Below are 17,674 nucleotides of genomic sequence, written 5' to 3'. Positions count from 1 at the left end.
AAACCAGGCCCTCTTCGATCCAAAATTCAAAGGGACATGCCGCCAAAAGCGTTATGGAGCACTAAATCCACCTCTTCAAGGATCAAAGCTCTCAAAGTCGTTGAGGAATTCGTCAAAGCCAAGGGAAGGTCTCCAAAGTTCATCCCAAAGCTTCGAGGTGTTCACCGCATTCTTCACCAAAGCAACAACTCGGCCCTCTTCGATCCAAAAGTCAGAGGGACACGCCGCCAAAAGCGTTATGGAGCACCAAATCTATCTTCTCAAATATCAAAGTTGTGGATCGTTTAAAGAGGACATCAAATCCAAAGCCGACGATCAAATCGTCCACATGGAGACCAAAGCTCTCCAAAAGCGGCAAAGATAAATCAAAGATCAAAGCTGCGGATCGTCCAAAGAAGACATCAAATCCAAAGCTGATGATCAAATCGCCCACACGGAGACCGAAGCTCTCCAAAAGGCGGAAAAGGCAAACTAAAGATCAAAGTTGTGGATCGTCTAAATAAGACAACAAATCCAAAGATGATGATCAAATCGCCAACGCGGAGACCAAAGTCCTCCAAAAGCGGCAAAGCCAAAACAAATATCAAAGTTGTGGATCGTCCAAAGAAGACAACAAATCCAAAGACGATGATCAAATCGCCAACACGGAGACCAAAGCCCTCCAAAAGGCGGCAAAGTCAAATCAAAGATCAAAGCCTCGGATCGTCTAAAAAAGATATCAAATCCAAAGCCGACGATCAAATCGCCTGCATGGAGACCAAAGCTCTCCAAAGTTCGGCACAAAATCAAACCGAAGACCAAATCTCTTCGGATCAAAGAAGTCATAAAAAAATTAAGTTGGAAAACAAATCGACCCGGAAGGAGAATCAAATGACCCATTTATAGAATAGGACCCGCTTTAAATTCAAATCAAATGTAATTTGTACAAATTTTGTGTTTATTAAAAATAACACAATTTTTTGTCCACCTATATATATATATATCATAAAAATATTCTTTTAATATAAAATTTAAATCAAATCATCCCAAACTAAACCCAAAATCCGCATGCCTAACTTATCCATTTTTTCATTTTGGTCCGTCCTATAAGAAAGTATTTATTTATTTTTTCTTATTTTTAGCAATTGTATACTATCTAACTAATATTATAAATACTATTTCAATTTATAATATATTATACAAATATCATTACCTTTATATCGTACGATACTAATAAAATTATTTTAATCTTTTTATTTTTATTTTTATTATATTTTAATATAATAATAATATTTTTAAAACTCCGTAAAAAAAAATAATAATAAAAAATAAATAAATTGATAGATGAACATGAGCCTTGAGGGAGTATAATGTATATATGTATGTATGTATAGATGGTTATAGACACAGGCAGCATGTGCAATTCTATCCTATTTGACAGGCAGGCAATAAATATATATATATATATATATACTTTCCTTTCCTTTATACCATTCCTGCAAAGGCATTTTTGCAATAACATTGCCTGCCACTGCTGAAATTCACAAGTCAATCCTTCACAAAAATGATGAAAAATATACACTAATGACATCTACCATGTCAATGGTTGGAAAACTATATAATATGTAATTAACATTAAATTTTTCTATAAACTTAAATTTTTAGATAACACCAATTGTTGAAAAATTATATATTACCTTCTATCGGCTTTAAGGGTCTATTTACTTTTTGTGTATTAATATTTAAATATTAATTATTATATCAAAATATAGTACAAATTAATAAAAAATTATAAAAATACTTCCATTAGTGTTTTATGATACTAATAGAAGGACATTTGTAAAATAAAAAATTATACAAATATAAGGATATTTTTAATGTGATGTAAAGGTGAATGATAGATGGAAAGAGTAATATGTAATTAAGTATACATTTCTCTATAAACTTAAATTTTTAGATAACTTCGTCGTGTAAAAAATAATAATAATGTATTTCTCTATAAAATTGTAGGTAAAATTGTCATTTAACAAGAAGGATCATTTTCAGGTTGAATGTGTTAATTTATAACAAGTTGATTACACAAAAATAATCGAGAGGGACAACTGGAGACTAAGAAAGATACCCAAATATGATCAATCTTGATGAATTTATAAACTGTTTGCATTTCTTGAAAAATAAAAAATAAAAACCCTAATTTAGAAAAAACCCCAATTTCAAATCATGGACTAGAATTCAAGAACCCTAATTGATCAGCAAAAGCATCCACAATCGGATCTTCGTCGTTGTCGCCATCCAACTGTCCGTCGATTCCCTCGAATCGATAATCTCCCCAAAACCCTTCATCGATTATCCCTTTATCTCGATTATTCGAATTCATCAACCCTATTTCTTCATTACCACAACAATCTTCTTGCAAGATCATTTGATGATCTCCCATGTTGTCCATTGCCAAAGATCCCTCAAATTCTACACCAAACAATCCACCATGATCATCCTTAATCAATTCCTCAGATTCTTCCATTCCCAATTCCATCTTAACACAAGAAAGATCCAATTTTGGATCATCCAAAAACCCTAAATGACCTAATTCTCGGACATCTTTTGACGACGCCGGATGATCGATCCTTTTTTGCCTTTTCTTGCTTATTTCCTCCTCGATCTCCTTCATCCTCGCCTTCTGCCGCGCCATCTGCTGTAAGAATGACGGATTCTTTATCGCCTTTGCGAGAAAACTCATCGTCTGCTGCTGCTTGTTTTCTGTCCCTTTTAACCTTAGCTCCATTTTTTTGAGGTAAGAATTCGTCGAATGTTGCTGCTGCCGGAGCCTTACCAGCTCCGCCATCAGCACTTGCTTGTCTCGACGGAGCTGATCGATCTCCATGTCCAATCCGAACATTCCGACCTCCACACACGACGGTTCAAAACCGCCGCCGGAGTTGTTAGAATGTTGAGAATTTTGGAAATTGACATTAGAACAAGAAGTTGAAGATGATGAAGAGGTTGTCTTTCTTCTTTTAATGTCTTTTAGCAAATGCTTTTGTCCCCTCAAAAACCCTTCGTTGGCGAACTCCCATTTGTCTGGATCGACTTTCTTGAAGCCCTGTAAGAAAAAAATCAATCGATCCGATCTTTTAAGAAAACCCTAATTGATGATGTATTAATGTAATTCGAGGTTTTTAAGGATTGACAGACGAGATTAACTGATTATTTCGAATCTTACGTACGTAGGTATTGAGCTGTCGGACAAAGCTGGAGAAATTGTTGTGCTTGAAGTACCTGGGGAGGAGATTCATGGCGAAGTTGTGAGGATCCCAAACGATGAAGCTGTTGTTGGCTCTACTCCAGGATACGATGTGGTTTGTGTTTGGATCTTCGACGAAGTCGTAGGTTTTGCTGAGGAACGGCGGCGGGGCTGATTCGTGTAAGCACTCCATTGGCTGAGGAACATTAAGACCTACTGCATCCATCAATGGCGTCGTTCTTGAATTTGTTTACCTTCAATTATCTTCTCTGCAATATCGATCTGCTGCCTCAGCTGATCTCACTGTAATAACCCTTTTTTTGAACAGACTAGCTACTTTTTTGTTTATTTAATTTTTTAATAAATAAATATATTATATGTAGAGAGAGATATTGAAGGTTCTGGAAATGAGTTGAGTTGAATTGCGTTTTTGGGAGGGAATGAATAATTATTATTAATGAGTAAGTATGGCTGCGCCTGCTGCAGAGAGTGGTGTGTCTGTTTCCATTATCTAGCTGCAAATTAAATTTTGAACTTGAAGAAGATGATGAAGAAGGTAGGTAGGTGTATATATATATATATATATATATATATATTGATTTAAATTTTGTATGAAAATAATATTTAATATAATATTTTATTAGTTAATGAAAGTATGCGACAAATTTTGACATTTTTAGCATAATGGTATATTTGTAATTTGGCGGCGGCTACGGACGGTCATGAACAACCCATCGTCTGTTATTAGACAGCGCATACTATTACTACAAACAGGACAGTTTATATGTTAATATAATACAAATACAAAACACGAACAAAACACATATACTATAGTTTCAACAACACACAATATTACTACAGACAACACATTATATGTGTTAATATAATAGAAATACAACATATGAACTAACAAGTACTATAGTCTCATACACTACACACAGTTGATTTTAACCCATGATATACTTGTATACAATACATTTGTTATTATTAAAAAATAACAAATATATTTATTATACACAACATGCATTGTGTCTAATACTAATATGTGTTGTTTGTATATATAATGCATTTCAAAACTGCACCGTAATCATTACCTCGTAATTTAAGTAAAAGTTAAGAGTATTATGATACTAGTGTTTGTTTATTATTTTTTTATTTTTTTTTTGAGATAATCATATTAAATACTATACTTTGTTAAATATAATAATTAATATTCTTAAATAAATACCATAATTTGTTTTAATCCAATAATAATTTGTTATATTATAATTAATGATTAATTTCGTTCAACCCAGCTAGCTATATTATTTGGACTTTATTTTTTTTAAAAAAAAATATATATATTTTTTAAAAAATATCTCATCAAATATTATTTTAAATATATAGTAAATAGATTCGAGATAGAGAATCTGTTCACTTTGTGATTTTGGATGAAAATCTGTTTTTATATTAAATATGAAACATTATATTGATAATATAAAGTATAATTAAATCAAAGTTTTTTTTATGAATAAATAAAATATATACTATTATATAGTATATCATATTAATACGTGTATATTATATTTTTTAAATAATATTTATGAAAAGTTATTTTATCACAAAATACTCGATGAACAAACTTAGAATTCGAACTATGACATTATTATTATTATTATTATTATTTTATACGTTTAGTCAGATATAATTATTTTATCATTTTTCTCCGTTATATTTATTTATTTTTTTAGTAAAATATTTTTACTTTAATAAAAAAACAAATACTCCTACCCTTTACATAACAAATAATACTATTAAAAAAATAAATAAGTTTAAGACAAAATTGTTTTTTTTTTTTTTTAATCTTTCTATTATATTATTATTTATAAAACAGTTAATATACTAGAACTACATCAAAAACATAAAATAAAATAGATACGTACAACTAGAGAGAGCTTTATTATTACTACTACTTTATGATGGATTTAGAGAAACATGATCAACTCTACAAATAAAAATTAATTTCTTGATCTAATTATTAAAGTGTGAAATTAATTATATATATATATATATGGTCCACTCTACTTGATTGATAAATAGGTCTACATATAGTTTATTATTAATTCATAGGGTTCACAAAGGGACAACAAATTCGAACACAATAATCTAATTAGATTTGGGAATTATTATAGAGGTTGCTAGATTTTATGCAAATTAAATAATGTCAAGTAGTAACAAAGGGATTTGTTTGCATCATAATAATAATAATACTAATAATAATAATAATAAAAGTAGTGCACAATTTTGTTTGTTAGTACTATTAAACTAATTAATAGGGATGAGCATTTGGAACCGATCGGAAAATTTGAAATTTTTGAAAAAATCAATCCGAATCGAACCGAAATAACCGAAATCTGAAAATCCAAATTTCGAACTAAAAAATTCGAACTAATCCAAAAAATCAGAAATTCTAAATATTTTTAATTATTTTTTTAACTTGTAAATTTCTTTTATATTTTATTATTATTTTATAATATTAAATATATATAATATATAAAAGTAAATATATTAAAATATAATTAATAATTTTGAGTTTTTTTATATTAAAATATAATATTTTTTAATAAAATATTAAATATATAGAATAAAAAATATATATATTAAAATATTATATTTCGGATTTCGAATTGGTTTGGATTTTAAGTATACCGATCCGATCCGATCCGATCCGAAAATCCGAAATTTATCAAAAATTCAATCCAAACCAATCCAAAAAATCCGAACCAAATTTTAAATTTCAATTTGATTTGAATCAGATTTTTAAATTTAGGATATTTTGCTCAGTCCTACTAATTAATAATATACTATTAAATAATGAAAGAAATTCACCCGAGAATGTAATACTACTATAGTGTGCCCTGCCCTTGCAACTAAACTACAATTTTCTACTATTATATATACAAATAGTTATGGGTTTTTATGTCTTTATATACTTCATTATTAGAAATGTACAACATCTCATTAAAATAAATGTGGGCGTTCTATTTGTGTATATATATATATATATATATATTTTATTTTTTTTTTTATGACTTTTGAATTTGAATTTATGTTCTAATGTTTTATGAAATGAGAAGAAATAGCAATGGCTCGGTTTAGTTATAAGATTTTAGTCATGATTTTACTATTTCAATTTTTTTTTTCTTCGAAAAATTAAATCAAACACCAAATTTTTATTTATTTTATTATACTAAAATCTAATTTTACATTCAAAACATAACATCAATACATATTTATATCACATTCAACAACTATTTCAATTCAAAATTTTACAATTCAAAATCAAAACCCAAAACCAAAACATCACAAGTAAACACTCACAATGGTTTTTTATAAGAAATTTTGAGAGTTATAGTAAAAAATAAATAAAGAAAGAAAAAAAATGTATTTTATAGATAGGTCATAACATTATATATGAACTGAAATTTTTAAAATCCAATATTACTATAACTGTAAATTAGTGCTTCCATATCGTATTCGTGTTGAGTTAAACTATGGGCACAACAAGAAATATGTCAATTGAACCCAATTTTCAATCCGAAACCCGAACACGACACAGATTCTTTCTAGTCAGATTCGGATTAACCTGATTCAATCCAATTATTTTCATTTTGAGTTCAGATTAATCTGATTTTTTAAAAATCCGAAACACCTAAATGCAAACTTAAAATTTTTAATTCAATCTAATTGTTTGGGTTCCAGGGATTCAATATTGAAACCCATAATAACACTTCAACTTTATAAAGCATTCTTATTACATTTTTTAAAGTACGTGCTATTCTTGTGTAAGGCGTCATTTTTCGGAAAAAAAAAAAAAAAAAAAATTACTATGAATTTGTTTATTTTGTAATTTAATGTATTTATTTTTATGTGAAATATTAACAAATATAGATAATATTAAATAATTATTTATATTAAATTTATAAATAAATACATATATTATCTATATTATATATATTTTTTCTTTTTATTCTACATTTTCCGTAATTTCATTTGATCAATCTTACAAAATTTGTCAGTTTTTTAAAAATATAATTAAAAATTTTTAATTATATGTTAAAGTTCATAATATATAATTTTCTCAATTTTAATGAAATTATTTACTTATTTTAGTTTTAGACTTTTAGTCAATAAATATTGTATTATATAATAATTATTTTATTAATATATTTTTAATTATTTATTAATAATAATTTTTATAAATTCTCATATCTACGATAATCTAAGCCGTTTATCGAAGACGTAAGAAGTATTATGTTATTTAATAATATTAATGGAGAATTCTATAAGATAAAAAAAAAATATCTAATGAACACATCCTATATAACAATCACAATTTTCTATGCAAAAAATACTTTATTATATATAACAAAACATAATATCAATTATTATTTAAATACAAAACCAAAATACAAATTTTTTAAAAAAAAAGTAAAAAAAAATAAAAAAACACCCAAATATTCTTTTAGATAGAATCCTGCATACAAACACACCCTTTACAAATAAGATTATTCCATATAATAATAATAGAAAATTAATAATAAATTAATAAAAGAAGTTTGTGGATGGTTGTAGAAAGTGTGGAATGATCAAGAAGCATCGCATACTTTCAAACCTAATAATTTAACAAATATATATATACATATTTCTGTCAACTGATTCGCCAACCTAAAGCACATAAACAATAATATATATATATATATATATATATACGTCGTTATTGTTGGTGTCATTATTTTTTTTATTAGCCTTCCGTTTCAAATATATATTATTAATTAATAAAAATATATAATATATTTTTATATTTGTAAATACAAAGTAAATAAATATTTTTTAAATATAAGAATATTATGATATTTATACATAAATTATTTTTATTGTAATAAATAACCATAAATATTTTGGAATGACAGAAAAATAAAAATAAAAATAAAAAATAAACTGTTTTGTAGTCCCGTAATTAGACTCTTTTATCATTTTAGTCCTGTAAATGTAGTCTGTCGCAAACTAGTCCCATAAGTGAAAAATTTTCGCTGTTTTAGTCCTCCGGCGCCGGAGACGCCCGCATGGTTCACCGGAGGTGACATGTCCGCCAGGTGTCTCGGCAGGTCAGCGACACCTGGCGGACACGTGGATTTATTTTTATTTTTTCTTTTTTTTTTAATTTTTTTAATAGGACCAAATAAAAAAATTAAAAAATACAAATAAAATTTAAAATAAATAAAAATAAGTTTTCAAAAAATTTAAAAAAAATGAAAAAGATAAAAAAATCCATGTATCCGTCCGGTCAACAACACCTCGCGAACAAATCACCTCCGGCAAGCCACGCGGGCATCTCCGACGTCGGAGCACTAAAACAACGAAAATTTTTCACTTATAGGACTAGTTTACGACATGCTCCACTTGCGAGACTAAAATGATAAGGGATCCGAACTTAAAAACAATTTACCCTAAAAATATATATATATTAAATTGAAATGGGAGAATATTATTTTCTTTTATTCAAATTCAACAAATTAAAAACACAGCACAGTCACACATAAAGAGAGAGAGATATATATATATCATGATGACAAAAACTATAACCTTATTATTAACAACACCAACAGGAAAGCCCAAATCAATTGTGGCAAAGAGCCCCTCAAACAGCTGCTGTTTCACCCTTCTGCAGAAATGTTTCAATATACTCTTTCCTGTAAACCAAATATTCACAAATTCACGTCACCATGTCTACACATTTATCGAAAAATAGGTGTTAAACATAGTAATTTTTTTTTTTTAAGAACGCTAACTAGTTAGTAACTTTTGCAAGAAATTAGAAAGATCTAATTGGACTTAAACCTTGCCGAAGATGGAAAAACAAGTACTATCATTCGGTTTTAAGGATCACTTTTTACGTGTTGATCTTTAAATATTAATTATTTGTCTTATAATTCTAATATAATAATATGTGTAAAAAAAAATTAAATAAACATAAAGATATTTTCAATGTTAAGTACAATGACGCAAAAAATAAATATAACTCTAAGAAGCAGACCGGGAAATATTAAATATAGTAACTCTCTCCATCCGCCATATTTAGTTACATTTCCTTTGTAACTAAATATGACAAATTACAAAGGAAGTGTAATTAAATATTTAGTTACATTTCCTTTGTAACTAAATATGACAAATTACAAAGGAAGTGTAATTAAATATAGCAGGCGAATGGAGTAATATTTTTAAGAGGGATAAATAGTCGGAAACTTTTAAAAAAAATTAGAGAGATCTAATTGAACCTTGTCCGGAGATGGAAAACATTTTTTAAGAAGACAATATGGTTGGTAACTTTTCGAAGAAATTAGAAAGATCTTATTGAGCTTAAACCTTGCCGGGAGATGGTCGTGCGGGCGATTGTATGGAGTCCAAACAGGCTCACCAACAAAAAGTCGCATTGCCTGCATTAAACGATTTTACAGCATATGGTTACACCAAAATTCTTAATGAAGTCGAGGCATTCTCATTGTTAAAGCTGACCTCTAATTCGATCACAGATGGGTGCATGCGTGGAATTCAAAGAAAAAAAAAAAAAAAAAAAAGAAAAGGTCGAACTGAATCCTATAAAACAGCGAATAACAATACACATTACCTTGATGTAATTGTTCGAATCAAGGGTGAAGCGGTGATAAATTCCAGCAGGAAGAATGATCAACGCTCCTTTTTTAACCCAAATGCGAATCCAAGATTCGTTGCGATCTCGTACATCAAAATAGCCTTAGATATATACAAGGAGGAGAAATTTTCTATCAGGCATAGAATGAGCATAAATAAAGCATCGATTTGATGTTAAAAGTCGATTGATGTGAAGTTATTACCACTTCCTGCTAGACAATAACGGATTTCTTCATCGGTGTGGAGATGTTCTTCGTAGAAATGCTTGATCTTCTCCTCGTAATTTGGAAGTTTTTCAGGGCAAACTTCGATCATGTCCTGACGAACATACAAACAAGATTCTTGATGGAATGATTTATTTTCTTTACAAGAGACAACAAACACGATGAACTAGCAATACCGTGTAAGTGTATCCACGATCTTCCCGAATTTTCTTCAACTCCGGATCGATTTCATAGTTGTCAGCATCGAGTCTCCAGCTAAGAACTCCAAGCTCTGAAGTTTTGCAATGAAACAAAGATAAGAAATTCAAAGCACAAACAATTACTAAATTCTGTAGCACCATACACTCATCGGATCGAAAAATACCTTTACAAGATTAAATCAGTTAGAACTTAGAACGAATGATTTGTGATCAAAGATTTCAATTGATACACACAATTCACTCTTGGATAGATGAATGTTCGATTTCAAGAAAGCAGGGGAACATAATTCTTATGCAGCTTTAGAATTTCAAATGTTGAGAAATCCTACCATCAAGTTTCTCAAAGGAAATGAATTCTTTAGGATTCCTGTGATGAGGAAGTCTCTGATCTTCGTTGCTGTCGTCCATGTACCATGCCTGAATAACCTCCTCCCTGTTGTCCTGTATAACCAGGGAACACAAGCAATGAATACACAGCAAAATTAATTAGGTTAAAGTTTATACCATCAATTAACACATCGAGACCAAATAATCACATCGACAAACTGTTAATTTCACGATCCAATTGAAAGGAAATGAGCAAACGCATCTCAACTTTTTGGCCTCCAAATGCAAAAATGGCATGGATGTGGTAATTATACACACACACACACACACACATATATATATCTATATTACCAGAACAGTATGAGCTGTAACCTCACGTTCCTCATACATTTTGTGATATTCATTCACCGGTCGCACATTGTCATGAACGAACATATTCCTTACATTTCTTCAATAATTCACGAGGCAATATGAACAATTGCTTCAACGGTTTCATCTTTTTTCTGGAAATTCTATAAAATTTCAAAGAACCTCTGCAGTAACTACTACAAGAGCAGCTAAATTAGACTTAGCTGCTCCGAACTTAGCAAATAACCTACAACGAGCTTCTAATCGAATTGCCATAAATATGAAACATAAGATTTCTTTCGCATACATGTTGTTCGATCATATGCCTAATCAGATAAACTTGCTACTGAAAAACAACAAATTAAACAGAAATTACACACCCAAACCCTAACACAAACAGAGCAATATCTCAAATGAGGAATCAAACGCAACACGGAAAAAAAAATGATAATCAATGAAAATTACATTAGCAACTCTGGAATTACAAAATCAGACGACAAAGTATACGCCAGAATTGAAGCGATTGCCTACCTTTGCGAGAGAACCCATTGCTCGTAAATCTCTGACCTTCGCAAAGGTTTTCGGAATTGAAGAAGTTTGATATTTCTTCCGACGGTTGGAATAAATTTCCACGCAGTTTGCAAAGTATGTCGCGCTCATTACTGTAAAGTCTAATTTACCCCTGAGAGTGTGTCCAGGTTAAATGAATGAGTAACGGTCAACGATGGGTCTTTAGTCATTTCAAGTTAGAATATAAAAGGCATACACGGAACGACATATTTTCTCGGTGAAACATTTTCAATGTAAATATAACAATGGTTTATTCACTTAAGTGTAATAATTTTGCATAAAAATTATTTTAAATCAATATAATATACATATAATAAAAATTAATAATTTAATTATATTTATACATATCAAGATAATTTTTAATATTTAATAAAAAGAATACATTTATAAAAGAACACAAAATAAACAAACTCAACAATAATAATAATGAAATAAATGGGAAAATTATAAAGAAACAAGCCGTAACATTTCAATAATTTGCAGCGGCATGAAGCACGTACTCATTAATAATATGATGCCCTCAAATATCCATAGACTATATACAAAGAAGCATGATTTGGGCTTCTACATTTAGAACTACGGTACTCTTTTCTTGGGCTTTTATATTTAGAAATAGGATACTCATTATTTGGGCTTTTCTTTGTCTCACCGTTAAAAAATTAACGGAAATTGCTAATGTGGACATGACGTAAGTGACGTAGCGGCTGACTTGGAAACTATAATTATACATGGTCATGTTGTTACACGGTCATATACAGTTATACACGGTCATGTATAATTATACATGGCCATATTACACAGCCATATACCTTTCTGTTTTGGTTTAAAATTTTATTTTTTTGTTATATTTTTTTAATTATTTTTTAATTTAAAATAGTTGATATAGTTAAAATGAAAAAAAAAAATCAATAATAATCATAATATAATTAAAATGTATCAATTTTAGTTCAAATATAAACATTTATCGAGTATAATCTTTTAAAAAATTGTCTAAAATTTTACTATTCACCAAAAAAAATTCTCTTACAAACATCCAATTATTGTATTGAAATAATAAATTAATTTTTAATACTACTATAATATACAAAATTAAAAAATAGTTGTGTAATTTGATGTTTCTAAGAAGGAATTTTTTTTATGAGTAATAGAATTTTAGAAAAAACCTTTCAAAAGAATATATCTTATAAATTTTTATATTTGAATTAAAATTGATAAATTTTAATTATATTATAATTACTATTTATTTTGTCTATTTTAACTATATCAACTATTTTAAATTCAAAATAATTTTTTTTAAAAAAAATATAACAAAAAAATAAACTTTTAGACTAAAACAGAAATGTACACGGCCGTGTAAAATTATACATGGACGTGTAACAACATAGTCATGTATAATTATACATTGAAATATACATAGACATGTTGTTACATGGCAGTGTATAATTGTAGATGGCCGTGTAACAACATGATCATGTATAATTATACACTGAAATATACATGATCATGTAACAACATGATTGTATAATTATACATGACTGTGTAGTTTCCAGGTCAGCTGTCACGTCACTCTGTTATGTTCACGTCAGCAATTTCCGTTAATTTTTTAACGGTGAGACCAAAATTAATTGAAATTATTTATAATGAGACCAAAATTAATTGAAATTATTATAATAGAATTAAAATTGATAAATTTTTTATATTGGTACCAAAATTGATAAATTTTTATTATATGGAAAACAAAATTAATTTTTCCCGTTAGATATTATGACTATTAACTTACTCAATTATATTTCTTAGAAACCGTGCCCAAACCAAAGGCATCAAGTGCTATACGACAAAGGAAATTATGTATTTTTCCTCTTATATATGTTAAGTTCAACGTTTGTGTATATATGTAAATATATAGTCTTTCTGTTCCTGTGTTGTGTTTTTTTGGTAATTTGGATTTTAAGGTGAGATTTGAATAGTAAATATTTTGAATTTGAATAGTTATGTGTTGTGATATAAATAGGTATTGATGTGATATTTTGAATGTATAATTGATTTTTAGTATAATATAAAAAATAAAAAGTAAGTATTTGATTTGATATTTTTGGGGAAAAAAATTGGAATGAATAGTAGATTTAAAATCTAATCTCTCAAACAAACATACTTAGAGTATTTGTTTATTATTTTTCTCTATCCCGGTTCAATGTATTTTTCTCTTATTTTACTTAGATATTCTTCTCCGACACCTTCAGATCTTGTTTATTATATATAGTTCGGCTATATATAGTTCGGCTACGGTAACTTGCTCCATCGAGTCAAGTTTGCAAATTATTAGATTCAGCCGATGATTTATTTAAAGCGCGCTCATTGAGAAATGGGCCAAATGGCTGTGAATTCCGACGTTACAAAAATACATATACATAAATATATATATTGAGTATAGATATGTATAGGGATGGTATTACACTAGGGCTTGGGAGGACAATTGACCACCAAGTTCAATTTTTTATGATTTTTTTAATGTTAAAAATATTAATTTTGATACTACCTTCTCCGGCTCTAAGGATCTCATTTACTTTGTAGAAAAAATTATACAAATATAAATATATTTTTAATATTAAATAGTTTGCAAATTATTAGATTCAGCCGATGATTTATTTAAAGCGCGCTCATTGAGAAATGGGCCAAATGGCTGTGAATTCCGACGTTACAAAAATACATATACATAAATATATATATTGAGTATAGATATGTATAGGGATGGTATTACACTAGGGCTTGGGAGGACAATTGACCACCAAGTTCAATTTTTTATGATTTTTTTAATGTTAAAAATATTAATTTTGATACTACCTTCTCCGGCTCTAAGGATCTCATTTACTTTGTAGAAAAAATTATACAAATATAAATATATTTTTAATATTAAATACAATGACACAAAATGTAAATGTGATCTTTAGAAACGGACGAAAAGATTATATTTTAAATTATCTAAATTCATATATAATTCTGTCTTCGTCCCTGGCTATGTATGTACGAATATCATATGTATAGATATATGTATGCATGTATAATCAGTATCGTGCTAATAACACGCAAAAATATTACATATAGATTTACAGCATATATGTAAGATAATGTAATATAGAACTACAGAACGTATTAATCTTTATGATATTTTCTAAGTATGCTGCATAATGTTATTACAGAAAGTGAGAGTTGGAATTCAATGAGCTGCTACTGCAAATCCAAACCTGTGGGCCCCACTGAAGCTCCTCTTCACATACTCCTTCCTCGCCGGATGCTCCTCCTGCGGCCGGTTGAACGCCGTCCACACCGGCTCTCCCACGAACAGCCTCATCAACTACAATCAATCAATCAATTACCTCTACTGCTCTACATGATTACTTATTCATCAATGGCGGATTTCCAATATCTAGCTCTGAAATTGAATTGATCTCTGTAATATACATACACATACATACCTTGATGTAGTTATTGGTGTCAAGTGTGAACCGATGGTATATTCCGGCAGGCAACACGATTAGATCGCCGCCGTTGATAGCGATGCGGATCCAACGGTCCTCCTTGTCCCTAACATCAAAGTAGCCACTACCTTCCAGGCAGTAGCGTATCTCCTCGTCGCCATGTATGTGCTCTGTGTAGAAGTTCTTAAGCTTCTGCTCGTAATTCTCCACCTTCTCAGGGCACAAATCCAGCATATCCTTATTCGTACAATTTCACAAACACCTTCAGTGCAATAACTGAATTTCTAAAACTAGAAAACTACGCTTATATCGATCGAGATATAAAATTGAGAATTTGAGATCGATCGGAAGAAGCTGGAAATGAGATTTCTCGATGAAGAAGAGGTTAAACTTTGAAGAGGTGAGTAAATCCAAAGCCCTACCATGTAACTGTAACCTCTGTCTTCTCTAATCCGGTTCAATTCTGGATCATCCTCGTGCTTTTCAGGATCCAAACGCCAGTACAGCACTCCGAGCTCCGCCAATTTTTCGAGCGAGACGAATTCCGGCGGACTTTTGTGGTGCGGGAGCCTCTGGTCTTCGTCGCTTTCGTGCATGAACCACGCCTACAGAACAAGGTATCGAAATGAACTAACATATACGCACATGAATAATTACACAAAAACGAAGCAGATTGCAGAAGAATCATCACCTCGATCGCCATGGCAGATAGGGTTTGAGCTTTCCTCGTGAATTGGGGTTGTTCGTCTGTAACTGCTACTGGTAGTTTCGAGATTATATAAAATCGATACTTTGGGTCTGGGATTGTGACACGTGGCAAACTTATATCCATTGGATTTCTGTGGTATTCTTTTATTTAACCTTTTCCGTCGCTCGGGAAAAATCTACCTCTTCGTAAGGGTTGCATTTAATCACTCCCGGGAGCGAAGGTCCCAATGTAGATATCACCGTTGATTTGTTCGGGTAGTTTAATCGTAGGGTCTATAATTTACGATACTAGTAAAATGACTCTTTTTTAAAAAAATAATTAATAAATTACGTATAATGAAAAATTCATTGTGAATTGACTTCCGTTAAAATAATACGTCAGGTGAAATATTTATTTTCGTTACCAAAATTTAAATTGGCAAGATGTATAATAAATTAGAAATTAGATAATATATTGAAAATATTAAATGATATGATTAAATAAAATATAATTAATTATTTTTTATTTTATAAATATTATAAGTATATGATACAGACCAATATAAAAAATATTATAATATAATATATAATTATGAAAAATATATATATGTAAAATTACTATAGAAGTTGAAAGGTTGAAAATTTGGAGTCCATTTACAGACAAATTTTTAAAAGTTTGAAAATAGTACCAATTTAAATATTTGATATAATTTTTTTTTTATAAATTAATAATATCAAAATTTTTAAAATGAATACGTAGCAAAGTAAAATTGAACATGAAATAAAATTTAATATAAATTTATTTTTTAAAGAAAAAAAGTATTAAAGACCTATATTCATTAAATGGATTTGATGAATATAATTTATTATTTTTTATGAATAAATAAAATATATATTATCATTTTCATTAAAAATGTTGATTTTTTTGTTCAATATATTTAAAGCATAAAAACAACATGGTTGATTTTTTCGGTCAATACATTTAGGGCGTGTTTGACAATTAGCTGATAACGGTTAGCTGATTCAATTAACTGATAGTTGTTAGCTGATTTGACTAGCTAATTCAATTAGTTGTTTGTATTAAAATATTTGGTAAAACAACTGTTTGATATTAGCTGTTTATACGTAAAATGACAATTGAGGACATTTCTATTTTATTTTTGTTTCTAATATATTCAATTATGTTATCTTGAGTTTAGAATGTCTAAAATATTTTGTTATTAGTTATTGAAAATTGTAAAAGTGTTACAAAAATATTTATTTTTATTACAGTTAGATTTTAAAAAATAATATATTTTATTAAAATATATAAATAGTTTTTTCTATTGAAAATGATGTAAAATATAAAATAATAAATTTTTCGTGTATATATTTATTATGTTAGATATCGATTTGTTCATTATATTTATAATTTTCAATAAATTTAATTTATTTATAGTATAAAATTTATATAATATAATTTTAATATAAAAATAAATTATTTATATTTATATTTTCTATTTTATGTTGATTTTAATAAATTTATATATTTTACAATTAAAATAATTTTTATATAAAAATTAATTATTTTAAATTTATAAAAGTAAAACTATATTATAATAAAATATTCTAATATAATTAATAAATAATCAAAATATATTTATTTGTGTAAAATGCATAATAAATTTTTAAGGATATATAAGGAATAAAAAAAAAAATTTACAGAAAAAGCTATTTCAAAACGTTGGGTAAGTTAGTTTATCATAAATTAGTTTTTTGGATCCAAAAAGCTATTCCAAAAAGCTAATTTACCAAACACCTAAATTAACTTTTTGATTGATCAAAGAGCTAAAAGCTATTCAATAAGTTAAAAGCTTTTCAAAAAGCTATTTGTCAAACACCCCTTAAAATATAGAAATAACATAATAATTTTGTATTTACCGGAGTACATAT

The 17,674-nt window shown here is 28.5% G+C and overlaps 3 protein-coding genes across 3 annotated transcripts; all 3 read right to left on the bottom strand.

The window, feature by feature from the left end:
- Positions 1-2,175: 2,175 nt before the first annotated feature.
- On the bottom strand, positions 2,176-3,615 carry LOC127249411 (heat stress transcription factor A-6b-like). Its single transcript, XM_051272187.1, has 2 exons — positions 3,204-3,615; positions 2,176-3,079 (listed from the first exon to the last, which is right to left on the bottom strand). Exons 1-2 carry the CDS (start codon positions 3,444-3,446, stop codon positions 2,198-2,200), a joined length of 1,125 nt encoding a protein of 374 aa, XP_051128144.1. The 5' UTR covers positions 3,447-3,615; the 3' UTR covers positions 2,176-2,197.
- A 5,088-nt stretch (positions 3,616-8,703) lies between these two features.
- LOC127249412 (acireductone dioxygenase 3-like) lies at positions 8,704-11,655 on the bottom strand. The gene is made up of 7 exons (XM_051272188.1): positions 11,541-11,655; positions 10,664-10,775; positions 10,311-10,405; positions 10,114-10,228; positions 9,888-10,012; positions 9,626-9,696; positions 8,704-8,952 (listed from the first exon to the last, which is right to left on the bottom strand). Exons 1-7 carry the CDS (start codon positions 11,556-11,558, stop codon positions 8,901-8,903), a joined length of 588 nt encoding a protein of 195 aa, XP_051128145.1. The 5' UTR covers positions 11,559-11,655; the 3' UTR covers positions 8,704-8,900.
- Positions 11,656-14,634: 2,979 nt separating this feature from the next.
- LOC127249417 (acireductone dioxygenase 1-like) lies at positions 14,635-15,863 on the bottom strand. Its single transcript, XM_051272192.1, has 4 exons — positions 15,747-15,863; positions 15,478-15,660; positions 15,053-15,292; positions 14,635-14,931 (listed from the first exon to the last, which is right to left on the bottom strand). The coding sequence occupies exons 1-4, from the start codon at positions 15,756-15,758 to the stop codon at positions 14,794-14,796; spliced, it is 573 nt and encodes a 190-aa protein (XP_051128149.1). The 5' UTR covers positions 15,759-15,863; the 3' UTR covers positions 14,635-14,793.
- Between the last annotated feature and the right edge of the window lie 1,811 nt (positions 15,864-17,674).

Source organism: Andrographis paniculata, unplaced genomic scaffold (assembly GCF_009805555.1).
Source record: "Andrographis paniculata isolate CXL003 unplaced genomic scaffold, ASM980555v1 Contig35END, whole genome shotgun sequence".
Classification (NCBI taxonomy): domain Eukaryota; kingdom Viridiplantae; phylum Streptophyta; class Magnoliopsida; order Lamiales; family Acanthaceae; genus Andrographis; species Andrographis paniculata.
Note: the sequence above shows the minus strand (reverse complement) of the source record. Positions and strands in the feature narration are given on the sequence as shown.